The sequence below is a fragment of the Parasteatoda tepidariorum genome, chromosome 8, assembly GCF_982258835.1.
Source record: "Parasteatoda tepidariorum strain Cologne lab strain chromosome 8, Ptep-v5.0, whole genome shotgun sequence".
In the NCBI taxonomy this organism is placed as follows: Eukaryota; Metazoa; Arthropoda; class Arachnida; order Araneae; family Theridiidae; genus Parasteatoda; species Parasteatoda tepidariorum.
In genome coordinates, this window is record NC_141762.1 from 24,062,072 (window position 1) to 24,083,423 (window position 21,352).

The following is a 21,352-nucleotide window of genomic DNA, read 5'->3' on the forward strand; positions in this document are numbered from 1 at the left end:
AAGAAATGAAAAGTAATTTTTTTTATTTATTTATTAACTTATTACATTAAAAAATAATAATTTTACTTCATTCATCAAATTCTTGTTTATTTTAAATTTTAAAAAATGCTGCTTGGCTCAAACACGCTTTTCTCAAAAATTTTTAAAACATTTTCTTTTTTCAATGGTGTCTATAGTTTCTCGGCGGCGGCTATGCAGCGGAAGAAACCTTTTATGGCAAATTTACTTTCATTTACATAAGTAATTGAAAATTTGAAGCATATAAATTGATAAAAATAACGTCATCAACAATGTCGATATTATTGAAAGATGCCGGTTTATATAGTTTTTCAAATTCTACTGATTCCTCAAGAGGACGCTATACAGCGGAAGAAACCCCTTATGGCTTACTTACTTTCATCTGCATAAGTAATTTAAAATTTGAAGCATATAAATTGATAAAAATAACGTCATCAACAATGTCGATATTATTGAAAGATGCCGGTTTATATAGTTTTTCAAATTCTACTGATTCCTCAAGAGGACGCTATACAGCGGAAGAAACCCCTTATGGCTTACTTACTTTCATCTGCATAAGTAATTTAAAATTTGAAGCATATAAATTGATAAAAATAACGTCATCAACAATGTCGATATTATTGAAAGATGCCGGTTTATATAGTTTTTCAAATTCTACTGATTCCTCAAGAGGACGCTATACAGCGGAAGAAACCCCTTATGGCTTACTTACTTTCATCTGCATAAGTAATTTAAAATTTGAAGCATATAAATTGATAAAAATAACGTCATCAACAATGTCGATATTATTGAAAGATGCCGGTTTATATAGTTTTTCAAATTCTACTGATTCCTCAAGAGGACGCTATACAGCGGAAGAAACCCCTTATGGCTTACTTACTTTCATCTGCATAAGTAATTTAAAATTTGAAGCATATAAATTGATAAAAATAACGTCATCAACAATGTCGATATTATTGAAAGATGCCGGTTTATATAGTTTTTCAAATTCTACTGATTCCTCAAGAGGACGCTATACAGCGGAAGAAACCCCTTATGGCTTACTTACTTTCATCTGCATAAGTAATTTAAAATTTGAAGCATATAAATTGATAAAAATAACGTCATCAACAATGTCGATATTATTGAAAGATGCCGGTTTATATAGTTTTTCAAATTCTACTGATTCCTCAAGAGGACGCTATACAGCGGAAGAAACCCCTTATGGCTTACTTACTTTCATCTGCATAAGTAATTTAAAATTTGAAGCATATAAATTGATAAAAATAGCGTTACCAACAATGTCTATATTCTTGAAAGATGCCTGTCTGAAGAAGTTCTACTGATTCCTCAAGACGAAGATATACAGCGGAAGAAACCTTTTATGGCAAATTTACTTTCACCCACACAAGTAATTTAAAATTTGAAGTGTAGAAAAGGGAATTCAGGTAAACATGGGGTTAACCATTAAATTTAAAATTCAAACAAATGTTGGCAGGATTACTTATAGGCCAACACTGAGCACCCCCAATGCGCATTTCTGCTGCGGAGAAAATATAGCAATAACTTGTCTTTATTTTGTTATTTTGAAAGTCAGCAGCTTTTTTCACCAATTAAAACTTCAATGTTTACTGAATTGGATGTCGTTGCTAAAAAAAATAACTTTCTAATTACACAAAAGCAAACAAATTGTTGCAGGATAACTTCCCCATTGCGTTATCCCAAATAATCCTGCCAACATTTGTTTGCATTTTGATTTCTTGCATTTTAAATTTAATTGTTTACTCTAGGTTAAGTTGAACTCGATGAGTTTTCTCATTAAAATTTCTAATATCAATAGAAGTGAAACAAAATTTATCGTGAAAAGTTTTTCCCGTGGCATGGCATCCCCTTATCAGGAACATACTTGCTAATGTTAGGATTAAGATTTAAACTATAATAAAGATTTTCCCCTGCGAAGAGGTAGAAGAAATGCATAATTCTATTTTATTTCTACCGAATAACAATAAAAAAATAGAATAGAACAAAACAGATAATTATATTTCGGTGCATAGCATTTCTGAAAATAAATTAAGAATTTTTTTTTCTTTTTTTTTTTTTTGTTGTGAACGGAAATAGATAAAAACAAATGTCCTTCAACCAAATTTTGCTGTGCACATTATTTGCTATTGGCATTAAGTACACTAAATGCCAATCGCTTATGAAGTTTAGGGTCTTAAAAACTGCACTTTTTACTCCAAATGTGTCTGCAATTTGTTTTTTCAGGCTGTAAGGTTGTTTTAATTTAAGTAGAGTTTTCATTCCAAAGACGATGTTAATAAATATGCTTTCACATAGAGACAAATTACAAACTATTTTTTTTTAAATTTTTACAAAAAAAAAGTTTTCTTATACTCCTTGTAATTAAAATTAGCATCCACATTATTACAATATTATAATGACAATAACATATTTTATAACCGTCGTTGAACAGTCGACCCAATTTTTGAGTTTACGACGACTGCCAATATTTAAATCCGTAGCCTTGTAATTGTGAGCCCAATCCAGAAGACAAGAGAACTCCTGTGTCAAATATTGGGGAAAATTTGCCTTCGTAGAGGACTTTTTTAAGGAACTAATCCGTATTTGTTTTACATAGAAATATAAATCACGAAAATCTCCCACGATTTGTTTGACGGCACGGGAACTCTAACCCATGATCCGTCTACCACTGAAGATGTTTTACGTCAGCTCTGTGGTCGGTGAGAGCTGGTTGCGGAATTTGTATCGTCCTGCCATCGCTGTGATTCGAACCCGAACCACCTCATTGGAAGGCGAGCGCTCTATCACCTGGCTCTACTATGGCTCAACAATAACATATCGATGGTGTGGATAAAAAGAGAGATTCGTCGACATCATGGTAACGGAGAAGAAGAAAGTGGGGAAATCGAGAAACTTTGAAAGGCCTATTATTCACACAAAAACTATAATGTGCTTCATTTTTATCCAAGAAAAATGAAGAAAATTAAATTTTTTTCGACAGACAATAACAAAAGCCTTTTTGTAATTTTTTTTCTTGTTTTATACCTGCATTAAACAAAACTTTTGATTTTGAAATTATTGGATACCTGCAAGTGACGTCATCGTGGATAAACCATGGTATTTGTCAATTAAAAAGTCAATCAGACTCTACCCACAAGCGTTATGTCGCTTACAGGTATCCACTTTAACCTTATCTACATTACATGATTAGACGTAATCACTTATTGTTCGGAAAATTTCCATTTCCAAAACGAAATGCGTCTATTGTTCCGTTGGAATGAATAATTTCTTTGCATTAATCGAGCAAGGATTCCGAAAGATATCCAATCAAAGGAGAAATCGAGAAAAGATACAAAGTGAAAAAATAATGAAATGAAATAAAATAAATAAATAGAGATAACATCACGAAATATTAAGAAAAAGAACAAATAGCAAACAAGTAGAAGAAGTAAACTATAGAGAGAATAATAAAATTGTCGGTTCACATAGTAGAGTTTACTTTTACAAGTTATATTCCTTTAACAGTTTCAACTCATACGATTTGTTATTTTCTTGTATAAATAAATATTTGATATTTCTTTAGACAAAATTATAGGCTGTAGCACTTCTTTATATATTTATTATTGCTTTATATATTTATTATCGCCTTATACTATTATTATTGCCGTAGTTTTAATAGCCCTTATAATTTCTGCTATTCAAATCTTCAATATAAGAGGGTCATATGATCCTCCAGTAACCAGGTTTGATCATATTAGTACACATTTGAAAAATAATAAATTAATAGGTTAGTTTATAATTTTCATTTGTAGGGAAAAATCGTAAAGGCCAACACCAACGCAACTTTGTATGTTCAACTTAACATTACATTTTGTTTTGTTGCGCAAAAACTGTAAGACTTAGAAACTTGTTATGCATCATACGAAAACTATAGAAGAGAAATGTACAGAGAGTTGAAGGAAATGTACAGAGAGTACAAGGAAATAAAAGTAAAAATTCTATAATTAGTTCGAGAATATATTAAAATTGGTATTAAGAATACCATACAGTTCGCTCCCCAAGTCACAAGATTAAATTTGACATGATGAAGAGGCCAGTTTTGTTTATGGACTTAACACGAATATTTTTTTTTAAATTCAAATTTGTGCGAAAGTTATTGCAACTAAGCACTTTTCTCATTTCTTTTTTCTTTAAGTTGCATTTTGTTTTACTTCGCAGAAATTACACCATTTAAAATTTTGAAATTACGATGAGGTGCAGAAAAATGTACAGGGAGTACGATGAAATAAAAATTAGTTCAAGAATAATTAATTGTTAAACTTCTAGGGAAAAATTATCTGGTTTGGTGGATCTGTAGCCCGCTGAAACGCAACTACGGAGTTTAAATTAGGCGTGCAGCAAGAGTCAGTTTTATTTCAGAACTTAACGTGAATTCAGCTGCGAAATTCTGATTTGTTCGAAAGTTATTGCAAATTTAGATGCTTTTTTTGTAATTTCATTAGTTTTTTTTTTTTTTTTTTAAATTTACCATTTATCATGTGCTGTAGAAAATTTATTTTTCCCACACGAGACCTTAATTTTTTTATTTTATGAACTCGAGTCGATATTTATCAAAAGTAGCAAAAAAAGAGAGAGAGATTAAATGTTATCAGATCTAAATCTTAGCATTTATAATAAAATTTTTAAAAATAAAAATAAAAACTTAATAAAGAACGATGAAGACCGCTTCTCATTTGAATTGTTAAAAGTATCGTTTATGAGTAGAATTAGTTTACGTACTATTTTTAAGTACTATTTCTTCTTATTGAGTCATATAATCTGTATTCTTAAGGTACAGTTTTTTTTTAAAATAATTCAAATGATTATTTTTCAAATCCATTTGATCGTCCATTTCGTCACAATTAACACATTAACGAAATGTTCTTACATAGAACTACAATAACCGTGTATTTTGAAGATAAAATGTTTTTGAGGAAAATATTAACGTTTAAGAAAAACAACAATCTCAGAAGATGGCAAACATTGTAAACTGCCAAATAAGGTCAATTTTTGAATTCTATAATTTAAAAGAAAAATTGCAAAAATATTTTTGTACAAAGCATGTTAAACCACTCATGTTTTTCCTATAATGTGCACATGTTCGCAGCACAGAGAGTGCTAACTAGAACTTTATAAATAATGGCCATCACTATTATTAGTTATAAATGCCAACTTTTCACCTTCACCCTTAGTAGTGCAAAAATATTATTAAAAAAATATCATCGAATAAAGAAGATGAAATTTCCTTCAGGGGAAGAAAAAGAAGCCTTCATAGAGGAATTTTTTTTTCTCCGTTTATCTGTGACCGCATTTTTAGCATTATTGAGGGATCAAGAAACCGAAAGCTCTCGAAGTACATAAACTTTTATTATTTTGTTATTTTTATGTCACGGTCATTGCTTTGAATGATGCTATCTTATCAACAGAGCATTCGTACATTTAATTAAAATTGTTTCATAGTAATGAATATAAATTCAATCTTGAAACTGAAAAAAAAAACGACTTAATATCTAAAAACATCCATTTCTTATCCAATAATAATATAAATATGGATTAATACTAATAATATAAGTTCATTTTTTTTATTTTCATTCATTTTTTTAAATTTAATTCCTACTTTTTTTTTTATTCATTTATTCAATTATATATATTATTTTATTATTCTGTTAAAATTAATATTTCCACAGCTATAAAGGCAGAGATAGTATGAGGAATATTTATGCTTAGCTTTGGGAAAGCTTTTATCGTAATTAGTTTGGAGTTCCAATCTTAACTCGATTAGTAGTACTACTAACTCGACCAAATCTTGACTCGAGTTTGTAGTACTACTAATGACGTACTAGCAAATTGTCAACAACGTGACTTTAAATGACACCCTGTTCGAATTTTCGTTTGAAAATTATGGCAAATTAACCGGCAGCCTTCTGTCCATCCAATTTATCTAAATTTCAAAAAAAAGGAATAACAAAATAATTTATTTTTTTATGATTCTTTACTAAAGCTATTCTGAAACCATGGACCCTAGGTTCAGATCTAATGGGTTTAGGCCATATTCAGGTCTTGGTTAAACATAAAAGAAATAAGAAAATTATGTTTTGTTTGTATCTAAATAACAGTAACACATGATGATATTTTCGTTTGCAGTTTTTTTTTATGCATTGCTTAAGTTATTATTACATGTTTCCATGAGCATGACTTTACACTTTTATATGCAGTCTCATGCTTTTCATAACATTTTTTTATGATTTTCCTCTATTTTTGTTAATTTTAGTGCATTGTTTTTAATTTCTTTGCATAAAGATAAAACTTTGAATGTGTGGATGATATTTGCAAAACGTTTTTAATCTAATGATTAGATTTTCAGGATCTTATATGTAAATTCAAAAAGTACATTCCAAATGTATTATACATCTAGCCCTGTATCTGTCCGAATAAAAATACCAAATCAGGTCAATCAAAACATGTTTGTATTTAAATCGATAGTATAAATATTTTTCGTTGTATATTAATATTTGCCGCACAAAATGGGGGATGGGGAAGAAATGGGGGCACGTAAACAACTTCTGCACTTAGAACTCGGTTACTAAGAAATTAATTTTAGTAATTATTTTGTTACTCAATTCAAAAAAATATTTCTTTGAACTATAAATTGTGCAAGCTTAGCATAATCTTTAACAACGTAATTTAGAATGAAGAAAAATGAAATTTTAAGAGAAATCACTGAAATAGTTGCTAAGAAATAAAATTTCTAATTTCTAATTTTGAAATTTTATTGATCAGAATAAATTTTATCTTTAGGAACTACTCACTCCATTTTATTCCAATTTTGAATACTGCACTGTTAGAAATTTCTCGGAAAAAATAGTTAAATAACAAATTCTTTAATAGTTATTTTACCATATTGAAACAAAACAGTTAAGTAACCATAAATAAAATGGTATTCAAACTGCTAACGGAGAGAAAAACAGTTTATTAACTACTTTCACAGAATACGGTTAAACAACCAGAATTTCATTGCGGTAACAAAGCTAGCCTAATGAAGCCACTTAGTTCCGTACAGCTGAGTACAAATTACAGCCGACAAGGCTAATCTGTCAATCTCCTGGCTGGCCGAATGTGGGTTCGAGTCCCTACGTTGACACTACAACATTTTCTTTATTCCCTACATCACATGAAGGGTTTACAGTGTCCTGCACTCTCAAATGTCCGTTACTTAACGAAATGCCTAACTCCAATGTCTAATTACATTTCTTTTTTAAGGTCTTGAAACCACTCAAAGTGCAAATGGATAAAATAATTTATAGTTTTATAACCATACTAGTGGTAAACGGTTTCAAAATCGTGAAGGTAAAAATTTTCTTTAATAAACTTTACGGTTAATTGGATGGACAGACTGCCATTTATTTTGCTACAATTTTAAAAAGATAATTCTAACAGTTTGTCTTTTGAAGCAACGCTGTTGAAAATTATCTTAAAATGTTAAAAATTATCAATATAAATATACATATATACATATATGCAATAACAGGGCTACATCCCTGTTATCAATGGTTATGTTTAGCTCAAATAATTCAGTCATGAACCAATTATTCCTTCATTAGTTTTATTTACGGGTAGGCTGGTGGCTATAATATTTCACATCCACTCTCCACAAGGGAAGGGGGTGGACGACAAAACTCCGGATGGTTCCGGCACATTTTACATGAAACACATTATACAACAAGAGTCACCCAAAAACAATTGCTCTTGCATTATATACTAATAGAAAAGGAGGTAAAAAGGTTCAATTGTTGCATACCTTGTAACCCTACGCATTAAGGAAAATCATTTAATGCTTTTATTAATACAAAAGTATTTATAATTTTTGTATTATATACATATATATATATATATATATATATATATATATATATATATATATATATATATATATATATATATATATATATATATATATATATATATATATATATATATATATATATATATATATATATATATATATATATATATATATATATATATATATATACACTGGTTATCATAAATTAAGGAAAAATCACAAAAATAGCGATAACTCTTTCAAAAGTAAGCCAAACCGTGCAAAATTTGCATATGTTGTCCACTAAGAGTAGCTGAGTAAAATTGCAATATGCAAATTAGTGGCGCTGCACTCGGCTTACGTCATCTGCCTGGAGCATAAAAGTCCAAGTTTGAGAGAAAGCACACAAATTTTACTGTGATTGCGACATTGAAAATCTGAGATAGCCAATTCGTAATAATGACCTCTAGGCATCATTTGCCTGAAGAACTACGACGAAGAGCCATCGGGAGACTAGAGGCAGGGCAGAGTCAATCAGAAGTGGCCAGATGGCTAAATGTGAGTCCATCTGTGGTTCATAGACTTTGGAGGCAATTTCAAACCACAGATTCGGCATCTAGGAGGTTCAGTCAAGGACGGCCAACTGTTACGACCAGTGCCGATGACCGATATTTGACATTAAGTGCACGCAGGAATAGAACCGCTACTCCGACACATCTTAGATCCTCTCTTGCTGCAGCCACCGGAAGGTTGGTGTCAACGTCAACTGTGCGCAGAAGGCTCCACGAAGGTGGTCTGTATGCGAGACGACCAGCCATTTGCGTGCCGCTCACATCACGCCATAGGAGAGACCGTTTGCAGTGGGCCCGACAACATGTCCACTGGACGTCAGATCAATGGAGGCCTGTTCTCTTTACGGATGAGTCCAGGTTTAGTCTAGAAAGTGACAGTAGACGTTATTTGATATGGAGAGAACCTGGGACCCGTTATCATCCATCAAACATCCGTGAAAGAGATGCATACGGAAGAGGCAGTGTCTGTGTTTGGGGAGGCATATCCTTAGGAGGGCGCACATACCTCCATGTCTTTCCAAGGGGAACCGTGAATGCTCAGGTTTATCGAGACAACATCCTTGATGCTTATGTGCGCCCATATGCCGGGGCAATTGGTGATTGCTTCCTGTTACAGGACGATAATGCAAGACCACACAGAGCTCGCATTGTTGATGATTATCTTCAACAGGAAACAATTACTCGCATGGAGTGGCCAGCTCGATCCCCGGACTTGAATCCTATCGAGCACGTTTGGGATGCTCTAGGGAGGCGTGTATCTGCCATCAATCCGCCCCCTCAGACCCTTGCCACGCTTGCAACTGCTTTACAAGAGCAATGGCTCTCACTTCCTATTGAACTGATAGACCGCATAATTGAAAGCATCACACATCGCTGTTTGTGCTGTATTGCTTCTAGAGGCAATCATATTCCATATTAAAGGTACTTTTTCTATTGCAAACCGATACTTCCAATTTGTTTATTTTATACATGTGCTAATTTCTATACTACTATTAATGTCTGATAATTTCTTTTTATGTTGTTTAATACCTTACTATGTGTTGTATATTGTGGGTAAGTTTCATAAAATTCCATGTGTAATTTCTTGAGTTATCGCGATTTTTGTGAATTTTCCTTAATTTATGATAACCAGTGTATATATATATATATATATATATATATATGCTGATGCCAAAAATTGGCAAGGATTTGGACGAAATGCCTACTGTATTTATATTGCTATCGGAATTCCAGTTAAATATCGAATATATTATCAAATCGAATTCTGCGCTCCACTGGCACACATGGAAATGTAACTTAAATGTAGTAAACTCATAGTGCGGTTAAAAAAAATAACAAAAGAATATAGTTTGTGTTTAGACAAGAGCATTAGAGTATCTTAATCCGATCTCATCTTAAAGCAAAACTTAAATAATTAGATATTAGGCTTTGAATAGCAAAAACATGTTACGTGCTGACAAACACCACTCACGTTTACTCAATCAAGTACAGGCATTGCACAAACACATAACAATAGTATGTTTTAGTTTCACAGAAACAGATAATTCTCTTGGTAATATTTAAGGCAGCTTTTTCCTCAAGATAAGAAAAATAAACAATGAGGGAATAGTAACCTTGAAAAGCATGTTGTTGTTACAGTTAGATATAGTATTCTAAAAATGCAGATAAAAATTTTACGATAAAAACCTCTTCCTTAACTTAAATCAATGACATTATAATCCCTTCATTTTCTGATTTGAAAATGACTTACAGTCAACCAGTCCTGTGCTCTTTGTACTAAATGCCATCTTTTCTTTATAACCAACTGAGACCAAGTTTAAATAATGGCAGAAAATGATAAAAATATCATCCGTTTGAAGAAAAAATAATCAAAATAAAGTAAACTTAATGAGATAAAATAGTTTTTAAAATTAATTCAATTAATTAAACTTAATTTTCTAAATTTAATACAATATTGAAAGTTACAAGCACTTTCATGAAAATTTAAACCATGTTATATATAAATTTTGCTTATTAAGCAAATTAGATACTATTTTAAAACGCTTCTGTATATTAAAAAATATGCAGCTCAGGTTTATTTAAAATGTCAAATGTATATTCAGTAAAAATAAAATGTAAATTTAGTAATCAACTTAGTTTTTAGCACATTTGTTAAGTTAAATTTTGAAAATTTTCTTCCCAAGAGGGAAAAATCAGCCGCTTCTTCAAATGTTCATCAAATCAAATGTTCTCAGAATGGGCGTGGGTGTGGTAGGCGGTACTGTATTTGACAATAGATCAGTTGTGATATTTACTGAAAGAATGTGGTAAACGCTTATTTGATTTTCCAGATGCTATTCTGTTACAGGAAAAAATTCTCTTTTCTCTTATTACCCATTGGCAATATGGGTGTTATTCTGGGTTTGATGGCGTGCGCAACCTTATTTCGACGTCATCACCCTTTCACAACTGTGTTCAAGAGTAATAGTAAACAGTGCACATGCGTCTACATTGCATGCTTTGCTATCGACAGCTGCTTGCGGATAATTTTTTTCGAATTCTTTTTTTCACTTTCAATTTTGTTATGCATTAATTTGGAGAAATTATTTTTAAGATATGGGACCAGAGTGATCCCATAAATACTTCTTGAGTTGTGAATGAAAGAGAATTTCCTCATTTAAACGATACTTTTGTTTTTATTGTTTTAATTAAGAATCAGAAATTTTAACCTACAGTTCATACTGGATCGTTTTTAATACTAATTCAGGTGAATATCACAAATAAAGAGACAAAGAGAGTAAAAAAGAAAAAAATTTTAAAAATTAGACGGCAATCATTTTGCCAATGGGTAACCTGTATAATTTTTTTTAAATATTAATTTATTTTAAAATTCTTAAATAACCTATTCAGGGAAAGAAACATATTAATTTTTTGAGAATAATCTCATAAAACAATTTTTTTAAGAATAAAATTATTATTATGAAAGTTATATTTCTGAATTCTCACTAAATAAAATGCATCGTTTTTATTATAAAATATATATATAATTTAAACCTAAAAAATAAAATTTGAAGGTACGGAAAAAGCAAAGCGAAAGAAAAGAAAAGCAAGGCTATTTCTGTTTATGTGTTACAAAATTATCACTTTAATTTTAATTTTTTAAGAACTTCTTTTATTAATTATAAATTATTTTTCATGTTTTATGAGGTCAGTAAATGTAGAATTAATTTTAAGGAATTATTTTTGATTTATTTTTTGCAAATAAATGCCACTTTCTATGAATCAAATATGAAAGTAATATAAAGACAAATAAGACATAATTAGACGTTTAAATTAAATATGAAGGTATCTATAAAAAAAGACAAATTCTGTTTGTCTATTACAACAGTGCAATTTAAATTACAATTTTTTTAAAAAAACTTCATTTATACAATTTTTATGGTTTAAAACACTAAATGTTGAGTTAATTTTGACGAACTAATTTTTTTTATGTATTTTTAGCAAATAAAACAAATCAATGCCTTTGTAATTAAATTGAATAGGAAGATAACACGAAGACAAATAAAACATAGTAAAAGACATTTAAATTAAGATGAAAATATCCAAAAGAACAAGGTGATTTCTGTTTGTCTGTTACAACAGTATCGTTTAAATAACAATGTTTTAAGAGCTTCTTTTATTAATCATAAATGCATTTTCATGGTTTATAAGGTCACTAAATGTAGAACTAATTTTAATGAACTAATTTTTCATGTATTTTTAAAAGTTAATGCCTTTTTTATTAAATAAGAAGGTAATATGACGACAAATAAAACCTAATGAGACATTTAAATTAAAGATCAAGGTATCCAAAAGACAAGGCAATTTCTGTTTGTCTATTACAACAGTATAGTTTAAATAACAATGTTTTAAGAACTTCTTTTATTAATCATAAATGCATTTTCATGGTTTATAAGGTCACTAAATGTAGAACTAATTTTAATGAATTGATTTTTTACGTTTTTTTAACAAATTAATGTCAGTTTTATAAAATTAAAAATGAAGATAATATGAAGACAAATGAAGCATAATAAGATATTTAAATTAAATTTGAAGTTATCTACAAAAAACAAGACAAATTCTGTTTGTCTGCTGCAGTAGTACAGTTTAAATTATAAATTTTAGAACTTGGTTTATTAATTATAAATGCATTTTTATGGTTTAGAAGGTCACTAAATGTAGTTTATATGTAAAATATGTTTCTATTAAATTAAATATGAAGGTCATATGATATAAAATAAGATATATTAATAATATACACTACCGGTCAAAAGTTTGCGAAAATTTTGAAATCTACGAAAAAATGGTCTAAATTCAAATGTTCATAGAACTGCGAAAAATCATTCAAATTGCATGAAAATTTGATATGTTCTAAAGTGAATCCTCTACATTTAGTTACATATGATCAAATTGCAATACTTTGTTTTTTACGATCTGAATCCAGCTTTTCATCATGGGTTGTTTCTGTGGTGAAAAAAGTTTCTAAGTTCGAACACTTGCCAAACTTGCAAAAAAAAATTTTTGTACTTTCTGTTAATGGAAAATAGTTATTTGAGCCGTTTTGTGTAAGCCCTCAAAATTTCAAATCGTTTCGATTTGTTTTGACGAAGTTATAGAATTCTGAAAAACATGTGTACTTTTCTCGATTTTTGAGCATTCCACATATGCAGACTTTTGGTCTATATCTCTTCTACCAAAGAGCTTTTTAATTTTAATGTTTTCTATATTTTCAAATAATTAATATTTATTATAAAACAAGTACTCTTATTCATTATTGTAACTATTATTGCTTATATTTATTGTTTATATTTATTGCTTATATGTATTAGTTTTGTTGTGATATTTTTACTTTACATTAAATTAAAATAAAAAGTTATAACAATAATTACATAAATAATTCTAAAAAAATAATATCAATAGTATAAAAAATTTGCATTTTTACTAAACTATTTTACTTACAGCAGGTCAATTATTTAACATATTCTTATTCGTATTTTGTAATTAAATGAATTAACATTTAATTCTTAGATTCCTCGAACCATCCACCTTTTGCTTTTATTATAGCCTTACATATGCGTGGCATTTGATCTAACAAACCATTAATCACTTCAAGTGATATAGAGTTCCATTCCTGTTGTAAAATGTCCCATAACTGATTTCGATTCGAAATATTAGAGCATCGTTTGCAAGAACAAACAAATTTTCGATGAAATGTGACATTTATGAGATATTGTTTTAATTATATTCATAATAAATTCTTTGTAATTACAATAATGAATAAGAATATTTGTTTTATAATCAATATTAATTAGTTGAAAATATAGAAAACATTAAAATTAAAAGGTCCTTTGGTAGAAGATGTATAGACCAAAAGACCTCATATGTGGAATGCTCAAAAATCGAGAAAAGTGCACATGCTTTTCAAAAATCTATAACTTCGTCAAAAAAAAAAATAAAAAACGATCTGAAATTTTTAGGGCTTACATAGAACGGTTGAAATAACTATTTTCTATTAACAGAAAGTATAAAAAATTTTTTTTGCAAGTTTGGCAAGTGTTCAAACTTAACAACTTTTTTCACCATAGAAACAACCCATGATGAAAAGCTGGATTCAGTTCGCAAAAAATAAAGTATTGCAATTTGATTATATGTAACTAAATGTAGAGGGTTCACTTTAGAACATATCAAATTTTCACGCAGTTTGAATGATTTTTCGCAGTACTATGAAAATTTAAATTCAGACCATTTTTTCGTAGATTTCAAAATTTTCGCAAACTTTTGACCGGTAGTGTATAAGATAAGATATTAAAAAAAGGCAATTTCTGTTTGTTACAATAGTATCGTTTTAATTACAATTTCTTAAGAATTTCTTTTATTAATTATAAATAAATTTACTTGGTTTCACTAAATGTAGAATTAACTTCAATGAATGAATTTTTTATGTATTTTTAACAAACTAATGCCATTTTTATCTCTATGACTGTTGATTTGCTACAATGGAATAGCCATTTTCATTCCAGAAATTATGAAAGTAGAAACAACAGTTGTAAATTTTCGCTTGGATTAACAATGAACATAGTTAAGTACAGTTTCTCAGAAAGAAAATTAATTAATTAATTAAACAAAGACATGTTATGATTGGTATAATTTTCATTATATACCAGAAATTTCAAATTTGGGAAGAATTTAAATTAAATAAGAAGGTAAAAAGAACCTTCATATTTAATGAATGGGGTGAATGAAAATGATGAACATAATAAAGAAAACGGAAAATTTCTCGAAAAAAAAAATTTAAAGTAAGATAGATTGTGACTATTGTTAAATTCCTTTTGTTTCATTTCACAAAAGAACAAACAAACATCATAAAGTAAAGAACATAAAATATCAGTAACAAATTTCCGTTTGGAAACAATAGAACTAATCAAAATTACTCTAATAAAAAAATGATGACAAATTAATACTGATAATGAATGATATTTTGAATTAAATTTCTTTGTTAATGTTTTTAATTTATTTTTATTTATTTAATCACGCATGTCTTCATAATAAGCTACAGACACAAAAATTTTCACAAGATAAAAATAATAATGATTCATATTTCTAGTTGGTGGAAATAGAACTTTAATTTATCTAGATTATTCAGATTATCTGCTTGACATAATTTTAATTATATCATCTTGTTTTAATTTAATTTCCTACTAGTTTTTGTCTATTTGGTAAGCAATATTAAAATTGCGAACCTTCACGAATTCAAATAATAAAAATTTCTTATTATTTTAGAACTTCAAATTAATTTTCAATCTTTAAAGATTGCATTTCATGGAATTTTTGCAGATATGATCACAATATAATTATCAAAATTAAAGTTATGACAATTTTTTACAAATTACAATTTTAACAAAAATAGCGTAAGGATGGGACTAGATGCTTCGCTATACATGTTGGTTGATTGTGTGGAGTCAAATTGTACATTGCACGCTCTATTAGGCTTAAGGATAATCAGTCTGACGTCTTCATGACGTTCCTTTAGCAAAACGGGTCCCTGCGCCCTCTAGCAACACTTAAATGAAACGTTTAGTTGATTCAGTAGATTTGAATAGAAAACACTCTAAGGTTATAATTTAGTATCTCTGATCATACATCCCCCATATCCAATTTTACCTTGGCCCCAGTTGAGCTCAAAATGGGTCCTAATTGAACATGCATCTAGGGAACAATATTGAGATGTCTATATGTTTTAATATTACTCCGATACAGGGCCAATTTTTGACCTATATTGGTTGAATAGTGATTATGGAACATTGAGTAAATCTGCCAATTCTATATAGGGCCAATATTGGTTGTAAAGTGTCGGTAAAATATCGGGTGAATCGGACAATTCTGTATCGAACCAATATCGGACCTTATTGAGCCAAGATTCGTAAATATTGGTCCAATAAGGGCCAAAGTTCTTTTGCTGCTAGGGTTTATTAATTTCGGAACGATTATATCATTGACAATGGGTCAGTTTCCTGATTTGGGCTCTGAATTTGCTCCAAGATGTTCTTACAATACCGTTCGGATACAGACAAATAAGTTTAATAGGTTTTAATCTGAAGAGATAAATGGAAATATTCCATCTTTTTTTTTTTTATTAACAAAGTATTTTATGATGAATTAAAATGTTTTGAAAACAAAATTTTCAGTTTAATGCAAAATACTTTTCAATGCTGCACCAGTAATATTTTTTTACTGCAACTTTTTCGTTAAAAGAAATTATATGAAATGTACATTTATAGAAATTGGAAACCTGCAAGTCACATCATCGTAGGTAAATCGTGGCCTTTGTTGATTCAAAAGCCAATCAGTTTCGGCAGACACGCCTGACGTCTCTAACAGATTTCCAATTAAATCTGATTTAAATCACATGGTTAGGCATTATCACTTCACTTTTTCTCGAGTTGCAAGAAACCAATCGAGAATATGATCGGTGCATTTTAAGCAGAACGATCATATCAGATTCAGTAAGAATGTTCCCTAAGTTTTTAAAAATCGTGAATTGCATTTTATACCTTTTTTAACTTTCAACTTTCTTTTTTGTAGTTTGATTTCCCGATAGAATTTTTTAAATAATTATGAAAGAATTATTATTGAATCTAGAATAATGACGTCACGTGAAAACTACATGCTGACCTGTCCGAAAAGTCGACCGCCTAATGACTGTTTGCTTTTCAAAAGTTGAAAGCTAGCTCCATAAGCTCCTTGTCACGGACCAGACTCAATGATAAGGTTTATAGCATGAAGAAATGAAATACTTCTTTGAGTAGGATTAGTATTGTAGTTATGTTTCTTTTTCAATAAAAATTATTGAATAAAAATTAGTTTACGTGAATATATGTGTTTCCAAAGTTTTTCATATTGCGCATTTATATAGAAACAAAATTTTCTAATCAATTCCAAATCTTTTATCTTAGAATTTAATTCCACTGTACATAATAAGTATTTCTGTCATATTTTTATTTACTCCTGTTTATTTTTTTTTCACATAACTTCCATAGTAAACAGAGGGAAAAAAATCTACATTAATGACGCTATCCGGAATTTATTCATCAGCTTAAAAGAAGTAATGGTCTACAGTCCTTGGCCATATTATTCGACGTACTATAAGATTCTATGTAAAATTATAATTATCAGGTGATACTATACAGCTGTATTGTTTTTATGCCACAGAAACCGGTTTGCACTTATTTACGTTCGTGTATTATTTTGTTAATATCGTAATCCAATACATTAAAAATAGATGCAAATAGGAAGTATATAAGTATGTAAAAAATCTCCTGAATACAAACCCATTACATGTATTTTTAAATATAAAAGTATTGCATATAAACTCATGCAAATCATGTAATTAATTAAAAACCGCAGTGCCTCTAACAATTTGATCTAATTATTATAATGTACTTATATAATGCTTGATATAATAAATATTCTATTTTTATATAATATATCGTCTAATTTATCCTATCGTCAAATTTATATAATACATTGTCTAATTTGAACAATTGATGCACTAACGTAAACAAGTGCAAACCGGTTTCAGTCGCACAAAAACAAAAAAGCTGTATTGCATCACCTTATAATTAAGATTTTACATAGAATCTTATAGTGCGTCTAATAATTTGGCCAGGGAATTTATGTCATACATAAATGTAAATATGTATTTTATTGAAAATAGAAATAAATTTAAGAACAAGGAAAATGGTGAAAAATTAAATATTAAAAATGAATCATAGTTTATTTAACATGTCAATATTTTTGTCTTTATCAACACAACGGAAGGAATTATGGCTAACTACGTGATTTAAAACAAATTTATTTGGATACCTGTAAGCGACCCCTTACAAAAATTAAAGGAGATTTTGAGGCTTATTTGAGGTTGTTTTGATGTGCTAAGATTGATTTGAAGTTGTCAACAAAAATAACCTTAAAAATCAAACTCCCAAGGTGGATAAATAATTGAGGTGAAGTTTTTTTTTCACACTTAAGGTTGTTTTGAAGCTGATTTACATCAACTTCGTAGAAACCTGCGGAGGAAGATTGCTTTGAAGATATATAGGTTATTACGGGGGTATTTTTACACTTCAAATTGTTTTGAGGTTGATTTCAATGCACCTCATATCAATCTGCTAAGGGAAGTTGTTTTGAAGGTAAACAGGTTATTTTTTTACACCAAGGTATTTTAAGGTTGATTTAAATCTCCTGTTGAAGGTGGCTGTTTTGAAGGTACACGTCACGCGTGTGAGTCGAACTTGATTGGCTTCTAAATCGACAAATGTCATGATTTATTTACGATGACGTCATTTGCAGGTATTCAATTAAAATAAAACAAGTAAACAAGAGATTACAAGGAACTTCTTAAATTTATTTAATAATAATAATAGATGATGATAAACTCATCTCTCTAACTAGTATTTAAGGTTTTTGTCGAAGCTTGACGCTGAAACCATTTGAGCCAGTGATGCCATTTTGCCGCGCGTTAAGAAAAACATGATCTAATATGATCTTTTAGCATGATCTAACAATAAAATAGAAACTGCTGTCAACTTTCAAAAATAAATTCTAAAATTCTATACTGTTAAAACACCAGTTTTAAATTATTTTCCTTTTTATTTATTAGTTTTATTATTTTTTTTTTATATTTAATGTTACTACATAATATATAGTAAATTTTAAATACGACAAGCTATAAAATGACATCCTTTAGTTAATGTTTTTAGAATCCTTATCAAAAATTAAGTTAAAAAAATAAACACATTAGGCTTTACAATTTACATTCAAGAGCAGGAAAAACATGAACGCTGTCGAAATCATATTGATCATTATTTGGGAGAGGAATAGGAATGAAAACATCAAAAACTTATTTCATTTTTAAAGAGACAGAGAAAAGTTGAAAACCGATTAAAATAAATATATCTGCTTTTCATCAGACAATCAAACTGGTTTTGATGTTTTACAACCAGCCTTTCAAACTAGTGATTGGAGAGATTCTGATAGTGTTTCGTTACTTTCCAGCTTGAATATTTATTTACGTCTATATTTTTTACTTCATTTTCCTCAAGTATTTTTTTTAAATTTAAAAAATAAAGATTACGAAACATCCTTCATGTAGAAAAATTTCTCAAAATAAATGAAAAAGTAAAATTTTTCACGCAGTTAGATCTGGCGTTTTAAATGTAGTTTTTTTATTTCCAAAATAAATTGCTTTTTTAAATAATACTACAAGCGGTAACAAATAATGTTAAATTGAAATATACGTAGGTCTAAGTGAATAACAAGCGTTTACAAATAATAAATAATAATTTAAGATATCTATAAAAAAAAATTTATCAGACCAATCTTAGAAGTTATGCATGTAATAATTTACCTCTGACATGGTGAATGCTACATACGTTGCCCATAACTAACAAATCTTATCCAAATTGCTTACTTTCATGGATTGTATAACTTCATTCTTTGGCGATATTAAAAGAAGCCATAAAAATCGTTTTGTTTTTCCTAGGAAAAAAATAATTATATTTGTCCTCGTATTTAGTTTCTAAACATAATTACGTTTATTCGTAGCATTTCATAATATTTCAGAGTCCACATTGTTGAAGAAAAACTTTCGAGTTAAGTTAAATTCTTTAACTTATTTTAACAGCTTTGTAAATATTCGAATTTCGAAGAATTTTCAAATATTTATTTTGCACCTAATGCTGCGCCGTCTCTAAATGCTTACGGGTAAAAAATTCTGCATTCATGTTTTCTGTAAATAATGAGCTAAAATGAAATTTTTAAACAAAATCTTTCAATGAGCATGTAAAATATATATAAATAAATAAATAAACAATAAATAAGTAAGTAATAAATGTGTAAATAAATAAACAATAAATAAGTAAGTAATATGCAAGTGAATAAATATAAATGAATAAATATAAATAAATCAGTATTATGAGCACCTAAACTTGAATTTTCATTAACTTGCAAACGACGTTATTGATTTTTAAGGATTCATTTAAAATATGCCAATTAATAAAAAAAAGGACGATATAATGATAAATTACGAAATCAGACACAAAAATGTACTTTCTCTGAATAAATATGCATTTTTTCGTCAGTTCTAGACACTTGATCTCAAAGTATGAGGTGTAGCCGCAAATTTTATATTTTATAATCGTCGTTGAACAACCGCCCCAACGACTACTAATGTTCAACTACGAAACCTTGTAATTTTGGTCCCATTCCAGAAGGCAAGGGAACTCCTGGATCAAGTATCGGGAGACATTTGCTATCGTGGAGAACTTTTTGATGAAACTAACCCGCATTTGCGTTACATGGAAAAGAAGACCACGAGAACCTCCCACGATTAGCCTGATGGCAAGGGGACTCAAACGCATGATCTGTCTACCACTAAGGATATTTCACGTCGGCACTGTGGTCGGTGCAAGCCGGATGCGGAATTCATATCGATCAGCCATCGCTGGGGTTCGTACCCGATTCAAATCATTGGAAGGCGAACGCTCTATCCCCTGAGCCATCGCGGCTCGTTGCCGCAAATTGGGAAATATGGTCTGAATGGTTGAAAAAGCGGCTGAAAGTTTGAACTCATTTAATGCTATTTATGTAAACTTTATGCATATTTCGCCAAATCTCTAGAACCATTTATGCAAATCAAAATTTTATCGCTCTTAATTAAGATAATGTTTTTCGATTCTATGGGAAAAATATTTTTTACTTATTATTATTGAATGATTTGTTAATGATTAAAAAGCATTTAAAAATAAAATATACAGTTCTTTCATTATTTCAAAAAAATATGGAACTTTAAATGACAAAATCCGGAATTTATACAAAATCAGTTAAATAGTACCGTGAAAGGAAAGTTTAAAATTACGACTCGTTTGAAATATTTTCGCTCAGAATATTTCAATTTTATTCAAATTTTGAATTTCATCATTTAAAATGACTTACTTTGAGAAATATATATAATTGTTTATATCTTATTGTGTTAAAAATAAATTTTGCAAAAAGCAAATTTTTAAACAAATGTTTTCTTGTATCGCGATTTAAATCAAATTATTTAGACAAGTACTTAAATTAATGTAATTCGACCTGACTCAAATGAATGTAATGACAATTATTTGAATTATTGAAAGAACTAAATGCAAAGTAAATGCTTGAATTTTTTTGAACATGCATGCACAAAATTTTATTTTTCATGGACTAATTTAAGAATTTTCTTGCAATCAGTAGTTTGTACGGGTGCGCTATGCAAGTACAAATCATATTGCTCTGTTTTTATTTAATGCACTTGCACAATTTCAATATTTTTCAGAAATATATCTACCAAAAAAATAAAATTTCT

The 21,352-nt window shown here is 29.2% G+C and overlaps 2 protein-coding genes across 5 annotated transcripts in view; one reads left to right on the forward strand and one right to left on the reverse strand.

Moving 5' to 3' along the window:
- Positions 1–19,475, reverse strand: part of LOC107443017 (choline-phosphate cytidylyltransferase B) — a 55,390-nt gene extending 35,915 nt beyond the window's left edge. For 2 of the 4 annotated variants that reach the window (XM_043051572.3, XM_043051573.3), the window contains exon 1: positions 19,373–19,475. In XM_043051572.3, the coding sequence (XP_042907506.1) occupies positions 19,373–19,406 (34 nt within the window). In that variant the 5' untranslated portion in view covers positions 19,407–19,475. The remainder of the gene's footprint in view (positions 1–19,372) is intronic. The other 2 variants (XM_043051577.3, XM_087150004.1) reach the window with 2 other exon arrangements.
- Exo70 (exocyst complex component 7) overlaps positions 1–21,352 on the forward strand; it is an 81,465-nt gene that overhangs the window by 2,966 nt on the left and 57,147 nt on the right. The window lies entirely within an intron of this gene.